Source organism: Egretta garzetta, unplaced genomic scaffold (genome assembly GCF_000687185.1).
Source record: "Egretta garzetta isolate BGI_Z169 unplaced genomic scaffold, ASM68718v1 scaffold49, whole genome shotgun sequence".
Taxonomy (NCBI): Eukaryota; Metazoa; Chordata; class Aves; order Pelecaniformes; family Ardeidae; genus Egretta; species Egretta garzetta.
The window spans coordinates 36109-53765 of NW_009260775.1; the positions used below are offsets into that span (position 1 = coordinate 36109).

The 17657-nt window shown below is 39.1% G+C and overlaps 2 protein-coding genes across 4 annotated transcripts; one reads left to right on the forward strand and one right to left on the reverse strand.

Annotated features, from left to right (window-relative positions):
- Positions 1-465: 465 nt before the first annotated feature.
- On the forward strand, positions 466-8442 carry TRAPPC2 (trafficking protein particle complex 2). Of its 2 annotated transcripts, XM_009646333.2 has the most exons (5): positions 466-574; positions 2630-2774; positions 3602-3687; positions 4386-4501; positions 6059-8442. In XM_009646333.2, the coding sequence occupies exons 1-4, from the start codon at positions 482-484 to the stop codon at positions 4482-4484; spliced, it is 423 nt and encodes a 140-aa protein (XP_009644628.1). In that variant the 5' UTR covers positions 466-481; the 3' UTR covers positions 4485-4501; positions 6059-8442. The 2 variants fall into 2 exon arrangements, with proteins under 2 accessions (XP_009644628.1, XP_035757605.1); XM_035901712.1 differs by lacking the exons at positions 4386-4501; positions 6059-8442 and adding an exon at positions 3932-4379.
- Positions 8443-9670: 1228 nt separating this feature from the next.
- RAB9A (RAB9A, member RAS oncogene family) lies at positions 9671-17197 on the reverse strand. 2 transcript variants are annotated; one of them, XM_009646335.2, is made up of 3 exons: positions 14700-17197; positions 13194-13226; positions 9671-10312 (listed from the first exon to the last, which is right to left on the reverse strand). In XM_009646335.2, the coding sequence occupies exon 3, from the start codon at positions 10276-10278 to the stop codon at positions 9673-9675; it is 606 nt and encodes a 201-aa protein (XP_009644630.1). In that variant the 5' UTR covers positions 10279-10312; positions 13194-13226; positions 14700-17197; the 3' UTR covers positions 9671-9672. The 2 variants fall into 2 exon arrangements, with proteins under 2 accessions (XP_009644630.1, XP_035757604.1); XM_035901711.1 differs by lacking the exons at positions 13194-13226; positions 14700-17197 and adding an exon at positions 13109-13131.
- Between the last annotated feature and the right edge of the window lie 460 nt (positions 17198-17657).

Below are 17657 nucleotides of genomic sequence, written 5' to 3' on the forward strand. Positions count from 1 at the left end.
ACTCTGGAGTCCCTGGGGATGGAGCCGGGCCGTGGGACTGTGCCACGCCCGCCGTCTGTCGCCCTTCCCCTTTCTGCCGCCTCTTTGGAGGGCGAGACGGACGGTGTCGCTCGGGGTCGGGTGCGCCGCGTTACTGCATGGCGTCGTTGCCGTCCAAGTCACTGGGAGAGCTGCCAGGGGTTAAATCCATCAGTCAGTTGTAGAGTAAGAGTCTTTAGGTAGCAGTAACTAGATTCACTTCCAGGCGATGCTCTGCTTTCCAAGGATATTTTTCCCCCCCGATTTGAGTATAAATGTGCATACCTAAGAAACTGTTTGCCTCTCTTTAGCCTGTGGTAAATAGGAATAGGAAGCACGGCTGATTTTTAGGAGCGTTTTCAGATAGATTAAGAGCTGGTATATAGACTCATCAGTGAAGCGTGTCTATCTCTCTTTTTTTTTTTTTTTTTTTTTTTTTCTGTAAGGAAGGCTCTATTGAAGAATGTCTGGAAGTTTCTATTTTGTGATAGTTGGTCATCATGATAATCCCATATTTGAAATGGAATTTCTGCCTCCTGGAAAAGTAGAGTCCAAGGTGTGTTTTTTCCCCTGTGATACTTCTGTGATGTAATTATGGTGCATTTTCTTTGGTAATTTTACCGTGTATTAGAAGCATGACCAGCACGTTGTTAAAAGTGTTACTAGTATCCACTGTTTTTTTCTTTTTTTCACAGAAACTGTTACAGGGAGTAGAACTCTGGAATTCTTGAGTTTCTTTACAAATTCTTTGCCAGATCATAGTAGTTCTTCATAAAACATGCTTTCCTTCAATGTTTTATGCTGTGTGGTGAAGAATATATTGCTCTTAGAGCTTTTATAATAACTGTTCATTATCTAATGCTATTTACTGTTGTTCTCTCTTTTAAGCCATCTGTGTACAATAATAAAGTAAGGAAGATAAATTTAAAAGCCCCAATCAGACCTTTATTTTTTATGCTATAAAGGAGTCTTATTTTTTAATCATGTTCAATAGTCATGCTTGCCTTTAAGTATGAAAGGTTTAAAACTTGTATTGATAAGTGCAGGTTTGAAAATGTGAGGAATGTAAGTAATGTTTCCAGTGGGAAAAGAATAAATCTGTCCATTGTGCTATTACATCAAATTAAAAACAGACTTCAGAATAAAAGTGTGTGGGTCTGTGAGTGTGTCCAAAAATGGAAGCATATGCTGTCACTGATTTGAACAGTGTGATGTCATCTGTATTTTGAACTAGTGTCCCACAAAAAATCATAGATAAGACTAGTCAGACTAGACTTGGTGAGGGTGAGGATGTGTCAGAGAGTGGAAAAAGTAATTTTCTGCATTCTGCTAATGGAATTAACTTGGCTTGGGTAAGCTTCTTGTCTGGTTGAGGTTGAAATACTAAATTTTCTCCTAAGAGAGAATCTAAACTTGACGTGCGCTGAAGGAGAAGTAGTAGACGTTGATACGTTTCGGCAGCTATCACTTCTGTTTCTGAGACATGAATTCAGTGCAGATGCACAGCTGCCTGAAGTAAGTGGTCTGCATAACGTACGTGGTAAATCAGCACAAGCTTTTGCCCCTGAAACTTCACTACTTAGTCTCCTCCTCAGAATGGTCTAATGGAACTTGTGAAGTTGTTAATGCCCTGAGCCAAACTTGATCTGGGGGAAAAACATAGCGCACTGGAGAGGTGCGAGAGTGGCATTAATAGCATCCCTATGTTTTGAGAAATGGTGCAAGGCTACTTATGTTTCCAGTCTAACAGAAGCTTAGATTATGGTTTAGTCCCAAGTCTTCTTGGCAGACGTCCTCTGGTGTTCTAGTTAGTGTACAAAGTAAATGGCTCTTTCCCCACAGAACTCTTGTAGTATTAGGGCCAAACACTGTGATCGCTCTATGAAGGCCATTCACGTTTATTATAGGAAGAGGTGCAATTTACATCTGCAAGCATGTATTTAATACCAGTTGCAGGATGTTTTTCTGCATTATGCTCTTAGAAAAAAGATATACACACACACCCCAAAACAATAAAACAATCCTATGTTTCTTGGCAAATTACCTGAAAAAACAGAACCTTTAGGTGAGAATGTTAGCAGTATATCTGTCCTCCGTATCTCTCTGCTTTCCCCATCTGTCCCCCAACTTTTACGCATTGTAACCTCTTGTTCAATTTCTGCCAAATTTGACAGAGAAGTTGTGGTCCAAAAAATGCTAAATCCCTGTAAATTTCACAAAAACAGGTGACTGAAAAGCAGAGAAAAAGACTTCTATCGGGGCCTCTGTTGTAGAATTAAGTTTGCAGTGGGGAGTATCCATTGATAAATGAAAGAATTCACACTTGAATTCATTCCTGAGCTATAAATGTAGGTTTTATGGGTTTTGCTGCTCTCAAGACTGGTTTTGTGATGACCTTTTTATTATGACCTTTTTTGTCCCTTGAAATCAGGTATCGTGACAATATACAGTAGCTTCATGTAATTACAGGGTGGCACATATGTGGCAGAAAAGAAGGCTATGTGTAACTATACGTAACGCAAGCACTAGTTGTTTAGCAGCTTGAGCAAATTATTGGTTTTATTTCACTCCTTTCACTGAATTACTAATTCTGTCTTCTGGAATGCATTAGGATGATCATCGCCATCTCAACCAGTTCATTGCCCATGCTGCTCTTGACCTAGTAGATGAGAACATGTGGCTTTCTAACAACATGTATCTGAAGACAGTGGACAAGTTTAACGAATGGTTTGTTTCTGCTTTTGTCACAGCTGGACATATCCTTCCCTCTTCTCTTTCCTTATATTTACATAGGAAGTCTTTTGCCAGAAAGAGTTAAGTCATATGAAATGAGTTTGGAATAGATTTCTGTGGCTGTTCACCACTATTATTGTTAGAGAGAGTCACCAGCTTCAGAATGAAGTAAACTGGGAGGCACAGCAGTTGTTGAAAATTGGGACCAACTGGAAAGATGGATTTTTCTTTTTGGAGCTGGAATAGCCTAATGAAATGTGGAGCTCGCATGGAGTGGAGGAAAAAGGAATGAGAAGGGGAATAATACGGGAAGGTCTGAGCAAGCTGATATGATTCTCTGTTCCCATCCCTTTGCTAATGCTAGAGAGGAGAAGCAGGGATAAATATGCTTGGTGTCAGTCACACCCATCTTGAAAATGTGGTGTGAAGGCTTGATCTTACGTGCAGATACTCATAGCAGTGTGTGTTGTGAAACATTTGTGGTACACAGGAAGTAACATTGAATGTAATTTTAACTTCAGGGGTATATGGCAAAGGTGCTGAGAGCATCGTCCACATACAGAATTTTCTAGCTTTAAAAAGAATAACCTTGAATAGACAGGTGATTATTTTTATTTTCAAGAAGGGGAATTTTAAAATGTAAAGGTAACGCTTTCTAAATGTCACTGCTCCAGTTACTTTTTTTAATGCTTCCTCCTGTGCACTGCTAATGCTTCCTCCTATAGTCACTGCTATTTCATGTACAGCTAAACATTTCAAGTATATGCAGAATTAGGTATAAATGCTTATCTCAGGATATGTTAAATGTCTCTCTCCTTTGGAAAAGTTAACTCTTCCTTAATTGCTTTACATATGAGATTTATAATGCTTCATGATGTAAGGCAAGAAGATGGAATTAAGAACTTCTTTAATGACGTGTATGACTTGTATATAAAGGTAAGAACCTGCTTCTTATGGTCTCACTGCAGTACTTCTAAGTGTGTTCTGCTGTACGTCCTCAGGCATGCCTGTATTAGCATGTTTTCGTGTGGGGGCCAGTATAAGTGCAGAAGCACCCGTGCAGTCCACATGAGCCAGAGTTGGCAACATGTGACATAAAGGCTGTATTTTCCATTAAACAGAATAGATTTTGCTGAGTTGTTATAAACTGTGCTCTTTCAGAATTTATTCTTCATTTCAGCCCAGTGATTGGGGGCAGTATTGTGTCATTAATGGTGATAATGAAAGCAAAGGATGGTTCTGCAGAAGGCTGATGGAAGTGCTTTGCTCTCGGAACAAGTAGCCCCTGTTCTCACAGCCTGGCGATACCTCCTGTAGGTGGGACAATCACGAGCACTGACTGGGAGATCATGGCCACCTCTGCCTCCTGCAGGAGCTCAAATGACGCTGATTTCCAAAACAAATTTCCACCAGCGTCATGATGGATTTGTTCTGAGCTGCTGGTACTAAGGGACGGCCCTGCACACGTATGGGGAGAGTGCAAGGGCCTGGAAACCAAGTGACTGCTTCGGAGCTCCATGCTCTTTAAGTGGTACTAAATAGGCTGAAAGCTACTAGTAGTTGTCATCTGAAGTAACTAACACTTTGCAGTGCTGGACATTGTGCTTATTGACGAGTTTTCCTTCTTTCCCCAGTTTGCAATGAATCCATTTTATGAACTCAATTCTCCTATTCGATCCAGTGCCTTTGAAAGGAAAGTCCAGTTCCTTGGGAAGAAACACCTTTTAAGCTGAACAAGTAACTTTCCTGAGTGAGTGCTTTTTCCATACTTTACTGATTATTTGAACTGTAGTTCTTCTGATTAGTTCTCAGCATGCTTGATATTCATCTTCCTGAAGATTGACAAATTGAATGCTGAAGAAAGTTTTGTTTGGTTTTTTGTTGGGTTTTTTTTCCCCCTGATACGGGTAAGAACAGCCAAGCTTTTCTGATTAAAATGTGTATCTTAAGAAGTTTCCTTTTGTGTATTATGAAAACTGAGTTTAAAAATGTCAGGGGCTGAATAGGTACAAACTGAGACATGTGGGTGTCAATGCATATGCAAAATGTAAGCCTGTTATACAGGGTGGGAGGAAATAAGATCTAAACACAAAAGCCATCTCCAGTCATGTGATTTAATATGAGCAAAAGGAGATTCTTGACTGTTTGGTCTAAGTGGTTAATTTTGTAATAAACCTTTCTACTTACAGTCCTTTGCTGGAGAACTTACTCTGCAGACAAACCACTAACTTTACTCTTTGAGGTATTAAATCAGGTCTATATTAATATTGTAGTATGTCATGTATGTATTATAAAGTGCTAAATAAAAAGAAAAGAGGATACATCATCAAAGCTTTGTCTTCAGTATTTAAGGAAGTTTTGAGAAAAAAAATTCCAAGTTTCAAAGCTTACAACTGCAAATTTACCAGATGTTTAGTGCAATACATGTTTAGCTGCAGTGTTGCATCAACAAAGTGAATTAATAAAGTAGACTAGAACAGCTATGCCTGCCCTGACTTCAGTTCTAATTCACACATGGAAAAAACCTAAATGAAATTTACATGTTTACACCCACTTCCTTCCAGTATCTTGGCAAGTGCTGAAATTTTCTTTTTGAAATATATTTAGACTATGATCTTTGAACCATGAAACTCTTATCTGTTGAGGTTTCAGAAGGGCATTATTTGGCCTGTCTGGCTACTATTCCGTTGTAAAACGGGACCCTTTTGCAAAACTTACCATCATTCCTAAGTAGTAATTTTTAAATGGGTCATTTGGCATATATGTACCTAATGTTTTGGTTGGTTTCACAATCTCTTAAGTAGCGTTTCCTTTTGCAGCAAATCTGTATAAGCTATCTTCTTGGACATTTTTTTTACATGTCTGAAAAGTAATTTTCAAAGGAAGTGGCATGCTGTTCTAGGAAGTACGTTTTGCATAGTCTGTATAATTGAAGGGACCACAGATATATGTGCTTCAAATGTATAGTCAGTCTTTGTTATTTATACTTAATGCTAAGCTGTCACTGTAAAATATTCCATGAGAAAAAGAACACGATATGAAGGTTGCAATATTTACCTTAAATAAAGCCTGGAATGATGCAGTATGGACGCCTGTTGAGTATACTTGAAATGATTTAGAAGAAAACTAGATGGTCATAGTAAGGCTACCTTTATTGGCAGGGTGGCACATAAAGATGGGAGTACTTCTCTTTGCAGTATTATTTCATAAAAACTGTATCATACAGCATTTTGATAATGTCATGTAATCTTACGTAAATCAACTGAGGTTTTGGGGTTTGGTGGGTTTTTTTTTTTTTGCTTTATAGATGAAAGCAACAGAAACACACTTGAGGTAAAGTGATCTCATTCGTATGACATGGAGTCATTAAGTTGGAGCCCTTCCACTATTTTCTGCCTCCTCCCCAGCAGCACTGATGGTTGGAAAAATGCTAACAGTTAAGATTCACCGAGGAAATACTTACGTTAAATAATCATATGCATGGCAGTTAACAAGTTTTAGCAGAGATAAAGGATTAGTGCTAAGTTTTCACCACTTTCAGAAACCGTGTGTGTGTGTGTGTGTGTGTTGAGAATTGTATTCTTTCCTGCCAGCACACAGTAGTAAGTTGTGTAAAACAAAAGCATTTTCTCTCTCGCCTGATCCCTGAAGGCAGTTAGCTGAACGGTGCCTGTTCTTATGCCCCCCATGTCTTTCCCCTTTTCTTCTGAATAGAGTAATTGTAAATGGGAAATGCAGTCTCATAGGCCCATCTAGGCATTAGGGAAACAGACTCTTACTGGCCACAGGAAAGGGAGAATTATGTGCAAACTCATTTCATTAATCACCGTAGAGGTTGTGGTGAGGAATGTTGTCTCATGACAGAATTCTGAAGGGTCTTGGCCGGGTAGCCGAGATCTCCCCGTGTATGGTGGAACACTTGTTTATGCTTTGTTTTGTGACTTTTTACAGTAAGCCGAAAGACTGCTATCTGGAAGTGACAGATGAAAGTTATCTTGTGATCAGCTGTAAGTCACACATCTGCTCTAGTACGAAAGATGCAGTTCTAGCACACATCAGACAGTGAGCGTTTCCAGCCATGTGAAGGTCAATGGACAAAGCAGGAGACTCCTTTGCAAGTATGATGTTCATACCCAGTCTCAGAGGCTTAGGAATAAGAATTCTAATGAAACCTCTTGCAGTACAAGAAAGCAGGAGTTGTAACATGAGCTGTTAGCTGTGTCCTAGCTACAGTTTCTTCTGCCCCTTCCCACTTTGCTGTCTGTTCCAATGTTCCAAACTGTACCAGTTTGCCATAGCAGTATTCTTGCTCCTCAGTTTAAAGGAGAGCTGGAACATTGCATATGCATCACAGAGCATGATCTGTCACTGCACAGAACTCAATATTGCTAATAGGACTCCCTAATACTTAAGGTACATTAATACTTGAAATGAATCAGAGAATTGAAACATAAGCCACCAGCACCTACCTTACCTCCATATTGAATGACAGATAAAAATCAAGCTTAAAATGCCTATTTGTTATTAAGCATGACAAAGGATTTTTTATATATATATATACACACACACACACATCATCTACATCTGCTTTTCACAGGACTTTTGCTTCTTTCAAGTACCTGATGGTCTCCTCCACAGACCAAATCCTGATCTCAGTGTAATTCCTATGCTGCCTTTATCGCCCCCCCCCCTTTATCGCCATTAGCCACAGTTGCGGTACAGCAGCTCTCAGGGCACAAGTAATACACTTCTATTGTATTAAGTTTTATTTAACTTTATTTAACCTACTTCTCAGATGGAGGCTTGGTAACCATGATGTTACATGGAAAGGGGATGGGATGGGAAAATGCAGGTGAACTCTTAGGCACAAGAAAGACCACAACAGTTCTCATCCTTAATTGTTTCCTTTTAACAATCTTATTTGAATCATATATCTAGTACTCTGGTCACAGTAACTTCAGCTCCTGTTTTGTTTCAACCTTACCTTTGCTAAAATGAACATTAAAGGAAGCTTTAAGTAGTAAGGGAATAGCATTTTACAACAATTTCATGTCACTAGCTTAGTAGCCCCCAACGCAAGCAATCTTAGTTTTTCAAGCTTTTTGCTCTCTCAGCTTAAGAGGAATTTAGCTAAGGTTTTCTTCACAAATCTTTTCACTGACTAGAAATTAAACATAACAGAAGTAGCAGCTCAACCTATATTTAGCTGTTAGGTGACTGAAGCTTAAAACACAGTCCTGTTGCTGGATACGCAAGACTGTAAGAATGAATTAGGCTTAGAACACAGAAAGGGTAAAAAGATGTCACGTTTAAGCAGGAACAGCAGATCTGTGGAGTAAAGTTGTCCTGGAGGGGGTTCAAGCAAGAATACAATACATTCAGAAAAGCGTATTAAGAGTGACAAGAAGGGTTTGTTTTGCAAGCTTTACTTCCAAGTAATTACACCTGATACAGACTAAACAGATAGGTTAAGAGAAAACGCTTGCTGTTACTGTACTCTCAAGAAGGGCTTTTCTATTGGAACGAAAGCAGAGTCTGTGTAGTTTAGCAAGTAACATGGCCTGTCCTGTAGGCCTCAGACTTCCTTTTGAAGTCCACTGTGTGCGTACATGCACGCCTGTCAGCAGTCAGATTACACATTGAAGCAACAGCGCACTATCGAGTTTGCTATTACAAGGAGAGCGGGTACTCGAAGAGCCAACATTCAACAACCTCTCATACAAGTATTCTACCGTTTAACGGCAACGGAGAGCCTCGAACACACCTTCTGTGGTTTCAGCTGCATTACCGCAGAAAGACTGTCCATCAAATACAGAATTTGCTTCTGTTCATCATTGTGTAATGAGTACAGTAATACAAAAGACATAGTCTTAAATGTGTAAGTCCGTATCCTAAAGTAGCAAATTAAATAAGGATCAAATTCAGCTCAAACACTAGCTGTAAGGTGTTTACTTGTGTTAGGGCTGAAAACTATCACAATCCACTGTAAGTCAAGAGCTTCCTGAGTTCTCTACGTATTGCCAATCCTTAGTTTCACAGTGCAAAGATTACTGGTAAACACATTCATAGCTCGGGTTAACAGGAACAAGAAGTTTGGAACTTTAAGGCTGCATACTGAAAGTTTTCTTACAAATTTGTCATAATGTGGATCCCTTCAAGTGCTATTAAAGCTGACTGAATAAAGCATATCTTTTTCTTAACTAAAAATGGGTTACACTTCGGTCACTCAGATTTTACTTTACTGATCAGAAACATGCTAGAATGGGACTTAAGGCAAAGACATGTATTAACTTAAAAAGTCATCAGTATCTTGCATAAAACTGCTGGAAAAACTAGTACATCATTAGAATAGTAAATGAAAATGGACATTAAATATGTAGGAAATTTATTTCCTACTTTAAAACCTACACAAATTATAGCAACATTAGGCAATTAGAGAAGACCTGAAGGTAATTTGTATTAACTTATAATAAACACATTAGAGATGAAGTACCACTCACAGCAAAAGGAATGTAGTGAGACTGGTTTAATATCTAGCATTGTTGAGAAACTGACTTCTAGTGAAACAAAAATGGAATGCTGATTTCATAAAAATATACACATATAAAAGTATCTGTGTCTGAATTCCAGAACAGTTTCTCCAAAGTAGTGCTTCTAGAACTTTCAAGTTTTAATTATAGTCAAAGTATTTATCATTTGAATAAAGTTGGCAAATTACATTCTTACATTTATGTTTTTACTTGACACTTTCCTAAACAGAAAGTGTCACTAATTCAATAATGGGTCACTCACAAATGGGAATTTTTCTTTTGCTCCCCCAAGAAAGCAGCAGAACATTACAATTTTAATATTGGAGTGAAACCCCTGTGTTATCTACTACACCTTCCCCATCCTTTAATAGAGCAAGCTAGTCAGTAAAAGTCAACAACAAGATGAACTGGGTTTCGGTTTCCGATGAAGGTTTACTGTATCTGTTTGAATAAACTGATCTGATCTATCTTCAGAGGCTAGAACTCTTCTAACGGCTTCTTCAAAGGCTGCTGCAACATTAGTGGCATCTTTTGCGCTGGTTTCAAAATAGGGATGGTTGCCATTATTCCTGCACCAGTCTTGGGCTTCTTCCGTAGACACTTGCCTTTCATCGATATCAACTTTGTTACCCAGTATCACAAACGGAAAACTTTCAGGCTCCTTGACATCTGCATAATAAATGAATTCTTTCTTCCAGTTGCTTAAGTTCTGGAAGCTTTGAGAGTCATCCACGCTGAAGGTTAGCAGGCAACAGTCAGAACCTCTATAGAAAGGAGTCCGCAAGCTCCTGAAACGTTCCTGACCAGCTGTGTCCCATATCTGCATCGTAACAAAGTGTCCATCCACTTCCAACTCCTTATTTAAGAACTCCACACCTATCGTATGAAACAGCTGTGCATCGAACTTGTTGGTGACGTATCTGTTCATAAGGGAGCTCTTCCCAACTCCGCCATCTCCTAGCAGTATTACCTTAAGGAGTGTTGATTTTGCTGCCATTGTTACGGGAATAGATCCTCCTGGTTTCCTAGACCTGTAAAGATTAAGAAAATCATTTAAAAGGAAGAGAGTTGTGAGCAGAAAATTTTACACACAAATATCTAGAAAGCATTAAAGTCCACCAACATCAAGCTTCATGTACAAAAGCAGGACTACACTAAACAGTAGTTAGAGGTGTTAGATACTCACAGTAAGAGTACCGACTCTAGAATACCACATGTTTAAGAGGTGTCTCTGCCACAGACTGCAGCCTGTATGGCAGCCTAAGCAGCGCACTGCATGAATTACTGGTCTGTCACTTAAAACATTTAAAACCCCCAAACCCTCCAACATTTGTGCAGATGGGCCATTACATCATATTCAACGAGGGCAACGATTCGTTTACATTCACTGAAAAAGGTTCATGGAAGAAAGTAGCGTGAGAGAATTTTACAGAGCACATTCCTTGAACTAGTCACTTCAGTGCCATAATTCATTAGCGAAGTTACTGTTTTAACATGCAAAAGTGATGAGGAAACTTTAGGAATAAAGCAGGACACTATCTGTTATACTGGAATAACTCCTGTGCTTCACCCAAAACTGCAACCAGACCAGGAATTTTAAATCAACCCACAGGGAACGCAGTTATCTACAGAACAAATGCAAATGCTGTAGTTTTGTTTTAAAAGTCAGGTGACTAGGTATTGGTACACAAACATAAAGTATTTCACAGTTTACCCCTTGCAGAACAGCCATGATGAATGGAATACTATTGCAACTACTACGAAAGCAAATGCACTGTTGCTATTTCAAACGGTACTCAAGATGCCAAATACTGAGGCCAGGCCTACACTGACAGTTCAGTCAGTAGGTGTCAACTTCCCGTGGTAAAACTGTCAAAAAGCCTGGAAGTGCTAGTGAAGAGTCTGGCTGACAGCCCAGGGATGGTGAATTAGTGGCACCAATGAAGCTTTTTTACTGTCAGATTTTAGTGTTAAAGGTGTTTTGGGGGCTGGTTGTTTTTTGTTTTGTTTTGTTTTTGTTTTTTTAAGAAAGCAGTTAGCACATTAGTGTTTTGTGCCAGCCCAAGGTTTGCCCTCATGACAGTAGCGTCATCTAATACTGTAAAAAGCGTTTTAATTGCTTGGGGGTAAAGTTCAATTTCAAAGAGCCCAAACTTAAGTTTCTGTATGAGGAAAACTGCTGTTCCTATACCTACCCGTTACTAAAAGAGCTCAAAGTAATTCAGCCAAAACAGGCTGCTCTGAAAACAGCATCTATTTAAAATGGAAATGGGTCATAAGTTACCTAGTCCGTCTCCTTCTCCGAAGGAAGGAATGTGGTCTTGCTAGTTGTAATTAGCATTACTGGCATATATATCGCCCGCAGAGTATGGTTATGGAATTAATACCCAATACATGCCAGTGTGAGAGTCATATGACTCTGTGCTGCCTTCAAATCAAGGCCTACATTGGAAGCGAGAAATTTCAGGAATTTTTTTCTCTTTTAGCTTTACATCCTTGAATGTTTATTTGTTAGACACAATCTACAGCTGAAGCCACAACACAAAGAAATTTCAAAATAAAAGGAACAGTGTTTTTGTTTAAAAACTGGTTCAGAGAAAGTAATTTCATTCATTCGTACTGTGTAATTAAAAACAACATTTATAAATCCTTAATATTTCTACAGGTTTGTATCACAACAATGTTAAAACTGCTTAAGAGCTACATGTGGATTGTTCGTTTACCTTTCACAGAGCTGTGGGATGACTGCTGTGGCTCAAGATATGAACACGTACCTTTTTATGTCTATGAAAAGCCATGCTAGAGTCACCAGCCTACTTGCACATGATTTTCACGTTCATGCTGAAATATTTAAAATGGCCTAGTGTCTCCACCTATCCCCCTAATCCCTACTGTTGGTTAACAAGCAAGTTATTTGAGCTATGCCATTAAATAGTAGCATCTTCTTAATAAATAATGCATTCATGAGACCAAAGGGTCCCTGTTCTTCCACTTCAGTGTAGGAACAAGTTACAATTTTTTTTTTCCTGTCCTACTGAAATCACAAGGTCCCTAAAAGGCAGTGTGAATAAAAAAACCCGAGTTGTGTAGTTTTGACGGGTACTATGCACTTGTTCCTTTAGCTTCCACAGTTTGAAGGATTGCAGTTGTTATCATGAAATTCTCCATGAAGTCACATTTTAAACAAAACACAAGTAAGGAAATTGTGTTAATGCTATCCAGTTTGTGCATCCAGAACCTGAGACATTAATTTGCACAATTTCAACTGCATGGACCATTACAGTAAGGTCTAGGAGACTTGATGCCCATAAAAACACTTTCACTGGGCAGACAACTGTAGATCAGCCACAAACCATTAAAAGCATCTTTTCAACTAGAACCAAACCGGTCCTTCTACATGAAGGCTACAGAAAGTCTTCCCAGGACTGATAAGCAAGTATCTCAGATCGTTCAGCTTCCATAGTAGAAGCTGTCATGCTTAACTAGCAGTTAATGTTTTTGTAAAGTTTTTAATCCAAAATAAATGGGGTATGTGCTCAGTCATTTAAGTACATACTTACAAGCTGGATATGAAACAGCAAAGAAGCATGTTTAAAAGCATTTTTGTTTGGAAGCAGCGAAGACTTTATACAACTAAGGTTTTTTTGACTATGTAAAAAGACTCATCTGCAGCCCCACAGATTATGTGATTTAGAGTATCTGCAGAACCAGGACGGTAGTTTTCAGCACAGTAAGCTCCTCTGTTTTTTTCCTTAAAACTCCAACAAATAAAATAACAAAATCCTTAAGATGCCTAGAAAATTAATGTTATTTCTCCTATTACATACTTTGAACTTATCTGTGTAATGTGCTTTTTGACAATGTGTTTGTAAGGAACAGTCAACATCTGATATAGTTCTGAAGATTTATTACCTTAACAGTTCAGTTTAAATCATCATTCAGCATCTGAAAACAAAACAAAAACTTAATTTCCAATGTGTATCTGATTGTTTTAACCAAAATCAGCAACGACAAGGTACCACAGAATTCCAGATAACTATTTGTACCAGTTATTTCTTATATTAAACTAATTCTGCAGCACAGTAAGAGCAGTCTCAACCTAGTTCACAAAGGATTCTGTAAAGAGAAGATTTTTCCCTCATGTTCCTCTGTCATTTCACTATTCAAAGAAACTCAGGGCAAATAAAAAGCAGCCCCACTCTGGCCCATTTTGATAGCCACCTCTGAATTGCCTCCACCAACTTATAAGGACTCAAGCTCTTACACCACTGACTTCAATACTCCTGTTAAAAGCAGGGAACTGTTTCTACTTCGTGCCGTTTCCAGCGTGATTATATACCATAATACAAATAGCAACTTCACCATTGCCTCCCAGAATCTCCCTTTTAAACAGCGAGCTGAATTACAAGTCTGAAACATTTCTATTAGCAGTCCAAACATTTGCTGGCAAGACTAAAAACCAACATGCTAACCAACTTAAAAAAAAAAAAAAAAATCAGCATGCATTACAAAATCTTTGATTCCTGGCCCCTCACAGCTTAGAGAAAAACACCACTGCCTTGTCCAGTCTATCCATCTAGGTTTCCTTAACTCCATGACCATCAGCTTCATAGCTGCCTTTTTATTTTGAGTGCAGTTACCTCTTTCAACACTTAGGTACCAAGGCAGCACTCAAAGAAAAGTGAGATTCTTGGTTTAGAAAACCATAGCAGCAACACACAAACTTAGTCTGGGAATTTGTCTTTTTTTACTATAAAAATCATTTAATAGATTAAGGAGGACCTGCTTATACCAGAGAACTGAAGGCTGAAGACAGCTGCTGAACTCAAGTTATGTCTATGGAAAAATACTGTTAGCCAACACGGTAATTGCATTGTACCTATGATGTCAGCAAGCACACTTAAACTATTAAGCAAACCAAGTCAATTGGAACAGTTCAGAGTTTCACTCTTACCATACTGATATGCAGGCACAGCAGCACACCATAAAAAAAACCCCAAACCAAACCAACCACATAGCAACTGAAATCTCACCTCTACCCCCCCTTTTTAAATAAAAGGCACCAAAAACTGGATCTGTTGTAATAACACCATTGAATACCCTCAGTATTCTTGAGGAAAAAGATGTGAGGGACACTTCAAATTACCAGACTATTGTTTCTTATACCTATTTTCTAACTCTGAAACAGGCAAGAAAAATTGCTTCAATCACCATTTTCAGCCAGTGGCCACTGATGAACCACCTGCTATATGAAACCAAGACTAAACCCAAAGGTTTCCTTCGAGATATGTGGCACACTGTCCTTTAACTCAAGTTGTTAAAGAGCACCCGCTTGACTCAGAGAAGGAAAAAAAATCCAAGATAAAGCAGACTCACTCTCCAGAACTATGTAGAGTAGCTTTCAACACTTACACTTACTTTTTGTGGAGTTTTTACATTTCTCAGCCCTCAATCACTACAGAGGAGTTATATTTGTCACCTACAGCAGAACTGCAAGTTTCCAGAAGCCTGAAAAGAAAGGACAGAAGCACGTTTTCTCCCTTTTCTCTGCTTAGCCAATCCTCGTTCTTGTATTTAGAAGGTACTGGTTTACACCTTGGCCAATTAACTGGCACAATAATGGATTTTTAGTTCTGAAGAGGCCACAAGCCTGTTTGTCCTTGAAACATTTTGCTCTCGATTCAGAGGGAAGCATACAGATATGAAGTCGAGATGCTACACGCTTTGTAGTTCTGAATGCATTACAGGCTCGGACATTAATCAGCCTCCAAAACAGCCCTCCCCTCCACGGGGTAGCAATGTGAGAGCTGGGGATCAGCAACACCCCCCTATTGACAGCCACTTGTGAGCTGCCTGGTTCTCTGGAAGCCCTTCAATCATACGGCTTGACCTACAGAGATCCTAATCACCTGGCAAGTCTTCCTTCTTTTATCTACGATTTCACCATTGCACTGTGACGGTAGTTCATATCTTCTGTTGGACAGATCTTTAATAATTTGATGACGGGTTATCTGAAAATTGCCTCTAGTTGTAAGCAGCCCAGACATACTTTATCTAACACCAGAATATCACTAGAATTTATTAATAACAATTTGTAATATGAACACAACCCAAACAGAAATGACATACAGCTGTTGCCACTCCTTTGTATACCAAAAAGCTATTTTTTGGGATTTCTTTATAAGGTTATATGTACTTCAGGACTCTAGTTCAAACAATTACCTGGCATGACTCAGGACTATGAAAGAACCAGCAGCCAAGGGAAGGAATCCTTAAGTCCACATATCCCCTGGATCATGAAATCATCCCAGTACCTACTGCCAGAATCACTTCATTTATTCTAACTTACATCTGGCCACAAATTCCATCGGCAAAACTTGTCACGAGAAATACCTACATTTATATCTCTGCTAGCTTAATCTTGCAGAGACCTGGCCTTCACTTTCCATCTCATTCCCCACGTTCAAGGAGGATGAGCAAACTATTATTTATTCTGACTTAATAAGAGTTGTCATTTCTCAGCAGCTCACAGCTGAGCATCTCCCAACTTAAATATACTACTAACTTTCAGCCAACTTCAAAACACCCTTAGGCGCTGCTGCTCTTCATCCAACATTTCTAACAGTTTTGAGTTAAGTGACATTCTCCTTGCAATCTACTTCTCTGTTACTGCTTCCACTCTTTCAATAACTTATCAAGTGATTATTCCTGCTCGTATGTGCTCATCTTTCTCCCTTGCATTAGTTTCCCTTTTCCTCCAGGGACTCTTAGCAATAGCAGCCGCTATTGGTCAGGCTACATTATACATTCATATTGTTCCCAATGTAACTTATGTGACCAAAGCCCATCCCTAAGGGATTAAGTGGGTTACACTGTACCAGGGCAACATACCATCTGCTCTGTAGAAAATGAAAACAAAACACTAAGGAGAAAGAACATTATATATATAAAAAACACTTAAGGAATTCTTACAAGCCTTTTTGCTGGGAAGTTTTTATTCATTGTGAAACATTTACGTAAAATTCCAATCCTAAGGAGATAAAAGATCCATTTATCATGATTTATTACTAAATTGACAGAAAATAAAGTGCAGCTTGAAATCTAAATACCTCGTTTGACCCTCTACTATTTTTTTCCCCCACTATTTTCAATTTAAGGAAACCGATGGTTGGTTTGAGCACTCAAAAGCAAAACAAGGGCTGCTAGAGCCTTTTTTTTACTACACACTCCCTATTTTTAACTTAATGGAAGACACTTTACTAAAATTAAGGCAACAAACAGAGTTCCATACAACCTAAAGGAGCCAGAGAAAAATAAGAGTTCATTATAAATTCCACATTGACACTGACACACAGATGTAGTTGTACCATCTTAGGTTTCTCTAGAAGTAGAAGTGCCAGGAAAAAAAAAAGTTTGGGATTTCTTTTGGATACATCTGAGAAATAGCTCTCCCTCCAGTCTGACATTACATCTTGTTGTTACCTCATTAAAGCACTAAAAGGTCACAAAAGACCCCTCAAAAAACCCAGCCACACACAATCACCCTTTCTCTAAAGAAAGTAAGCTCTCACAATTTCAGTGTTGAACAACATGTTGAAAGCAAAGCCAAATAAGACCCACATGCTTATTTAGCAGAGGTGTACATTACTGTGGACAACAAGAGAAGGAAAACAACGTACAGGGTGGCAGACTGCACAACAGCTATCTGCGGACAAGCAAGGGGCTTTAATTCCAAAACAAAATTTGGCCAAGCAGTTCCCTACTTGCCTACTCTACCTAAGTTAATAAAATCAAGTGCTCTCCGTGTATCTAGTTATATGTAAACTTGCTAAAAAGGCCACTAACGGAAGTTTTCAAAACTAGTTTTCTTGCACTACTCTGTTATTTGTTCAATTATTTTGCACAAGTGACATTTTACGTGGAATACTTACGCTGAAACTGCTCATGAACCACCCAGACATAAAAGACTCAACAATCTTAACCTAATCCTTTTGGTTCTCCAGCCATCACCGTATCTTAAGTTTGCTGATGCCACGCCACCTGCCATGATTAGAAAAGCAACCGGCCATTGCAGAGGAGAGCTAAAGCAAGTCGCTGGTTCAGAAAAGAAGAACTAAAACCGTAAAGCACACTGCTCAGGGTCCCCTTGGGAACACAGAAGTCCTTCTTCAGCAGGCTGCAACAGGAAGCGGCCATAAAGGGACCCTTTTTTTTTTTTTTTTCCTTCTTTTCGGTTTGAAAGGTGTTGAGGGGGCAGGTACGAAACCGAATTTCGCTCAAACAGACGAGAGACCTTCATCAGTGCCGAGGAAGCACTGTGGAGCCGGAGACCGATCATGCGCCGGCTGGGAATCGCCTGGCAGGAGCCGTTTCCAG

Coding starts and splice junctions, on each gene's coding strand:
- TRAPPC2 (XM_035901712.1), top strand. CDS start 482: ATGTCTGGAAGTTTCTATTTTGTGATAGTTGGTCATCATGATAATCCC. Junction 2,775..3,601: donor TGCTTTTGTCACAGCTGGAC/ATATCCTTCCCT, acceptor TAATTGCTTTAC/ATATGAGATTTATAATGCTT. Junction 3,688..3,931: donor TGTATGACTTGTATATAAAG/GTAAGAACCTGC, acceptor TCTTCATTTCAG/CCCAGTGATTGGGGGCAGTA.
- RAB9A (XM_009646335.2), bottom strand. CDS start 10,278: ATGGCAGCAAAATCAACACTCCTTAAGGTAATACTGCTAGGAGATGGC.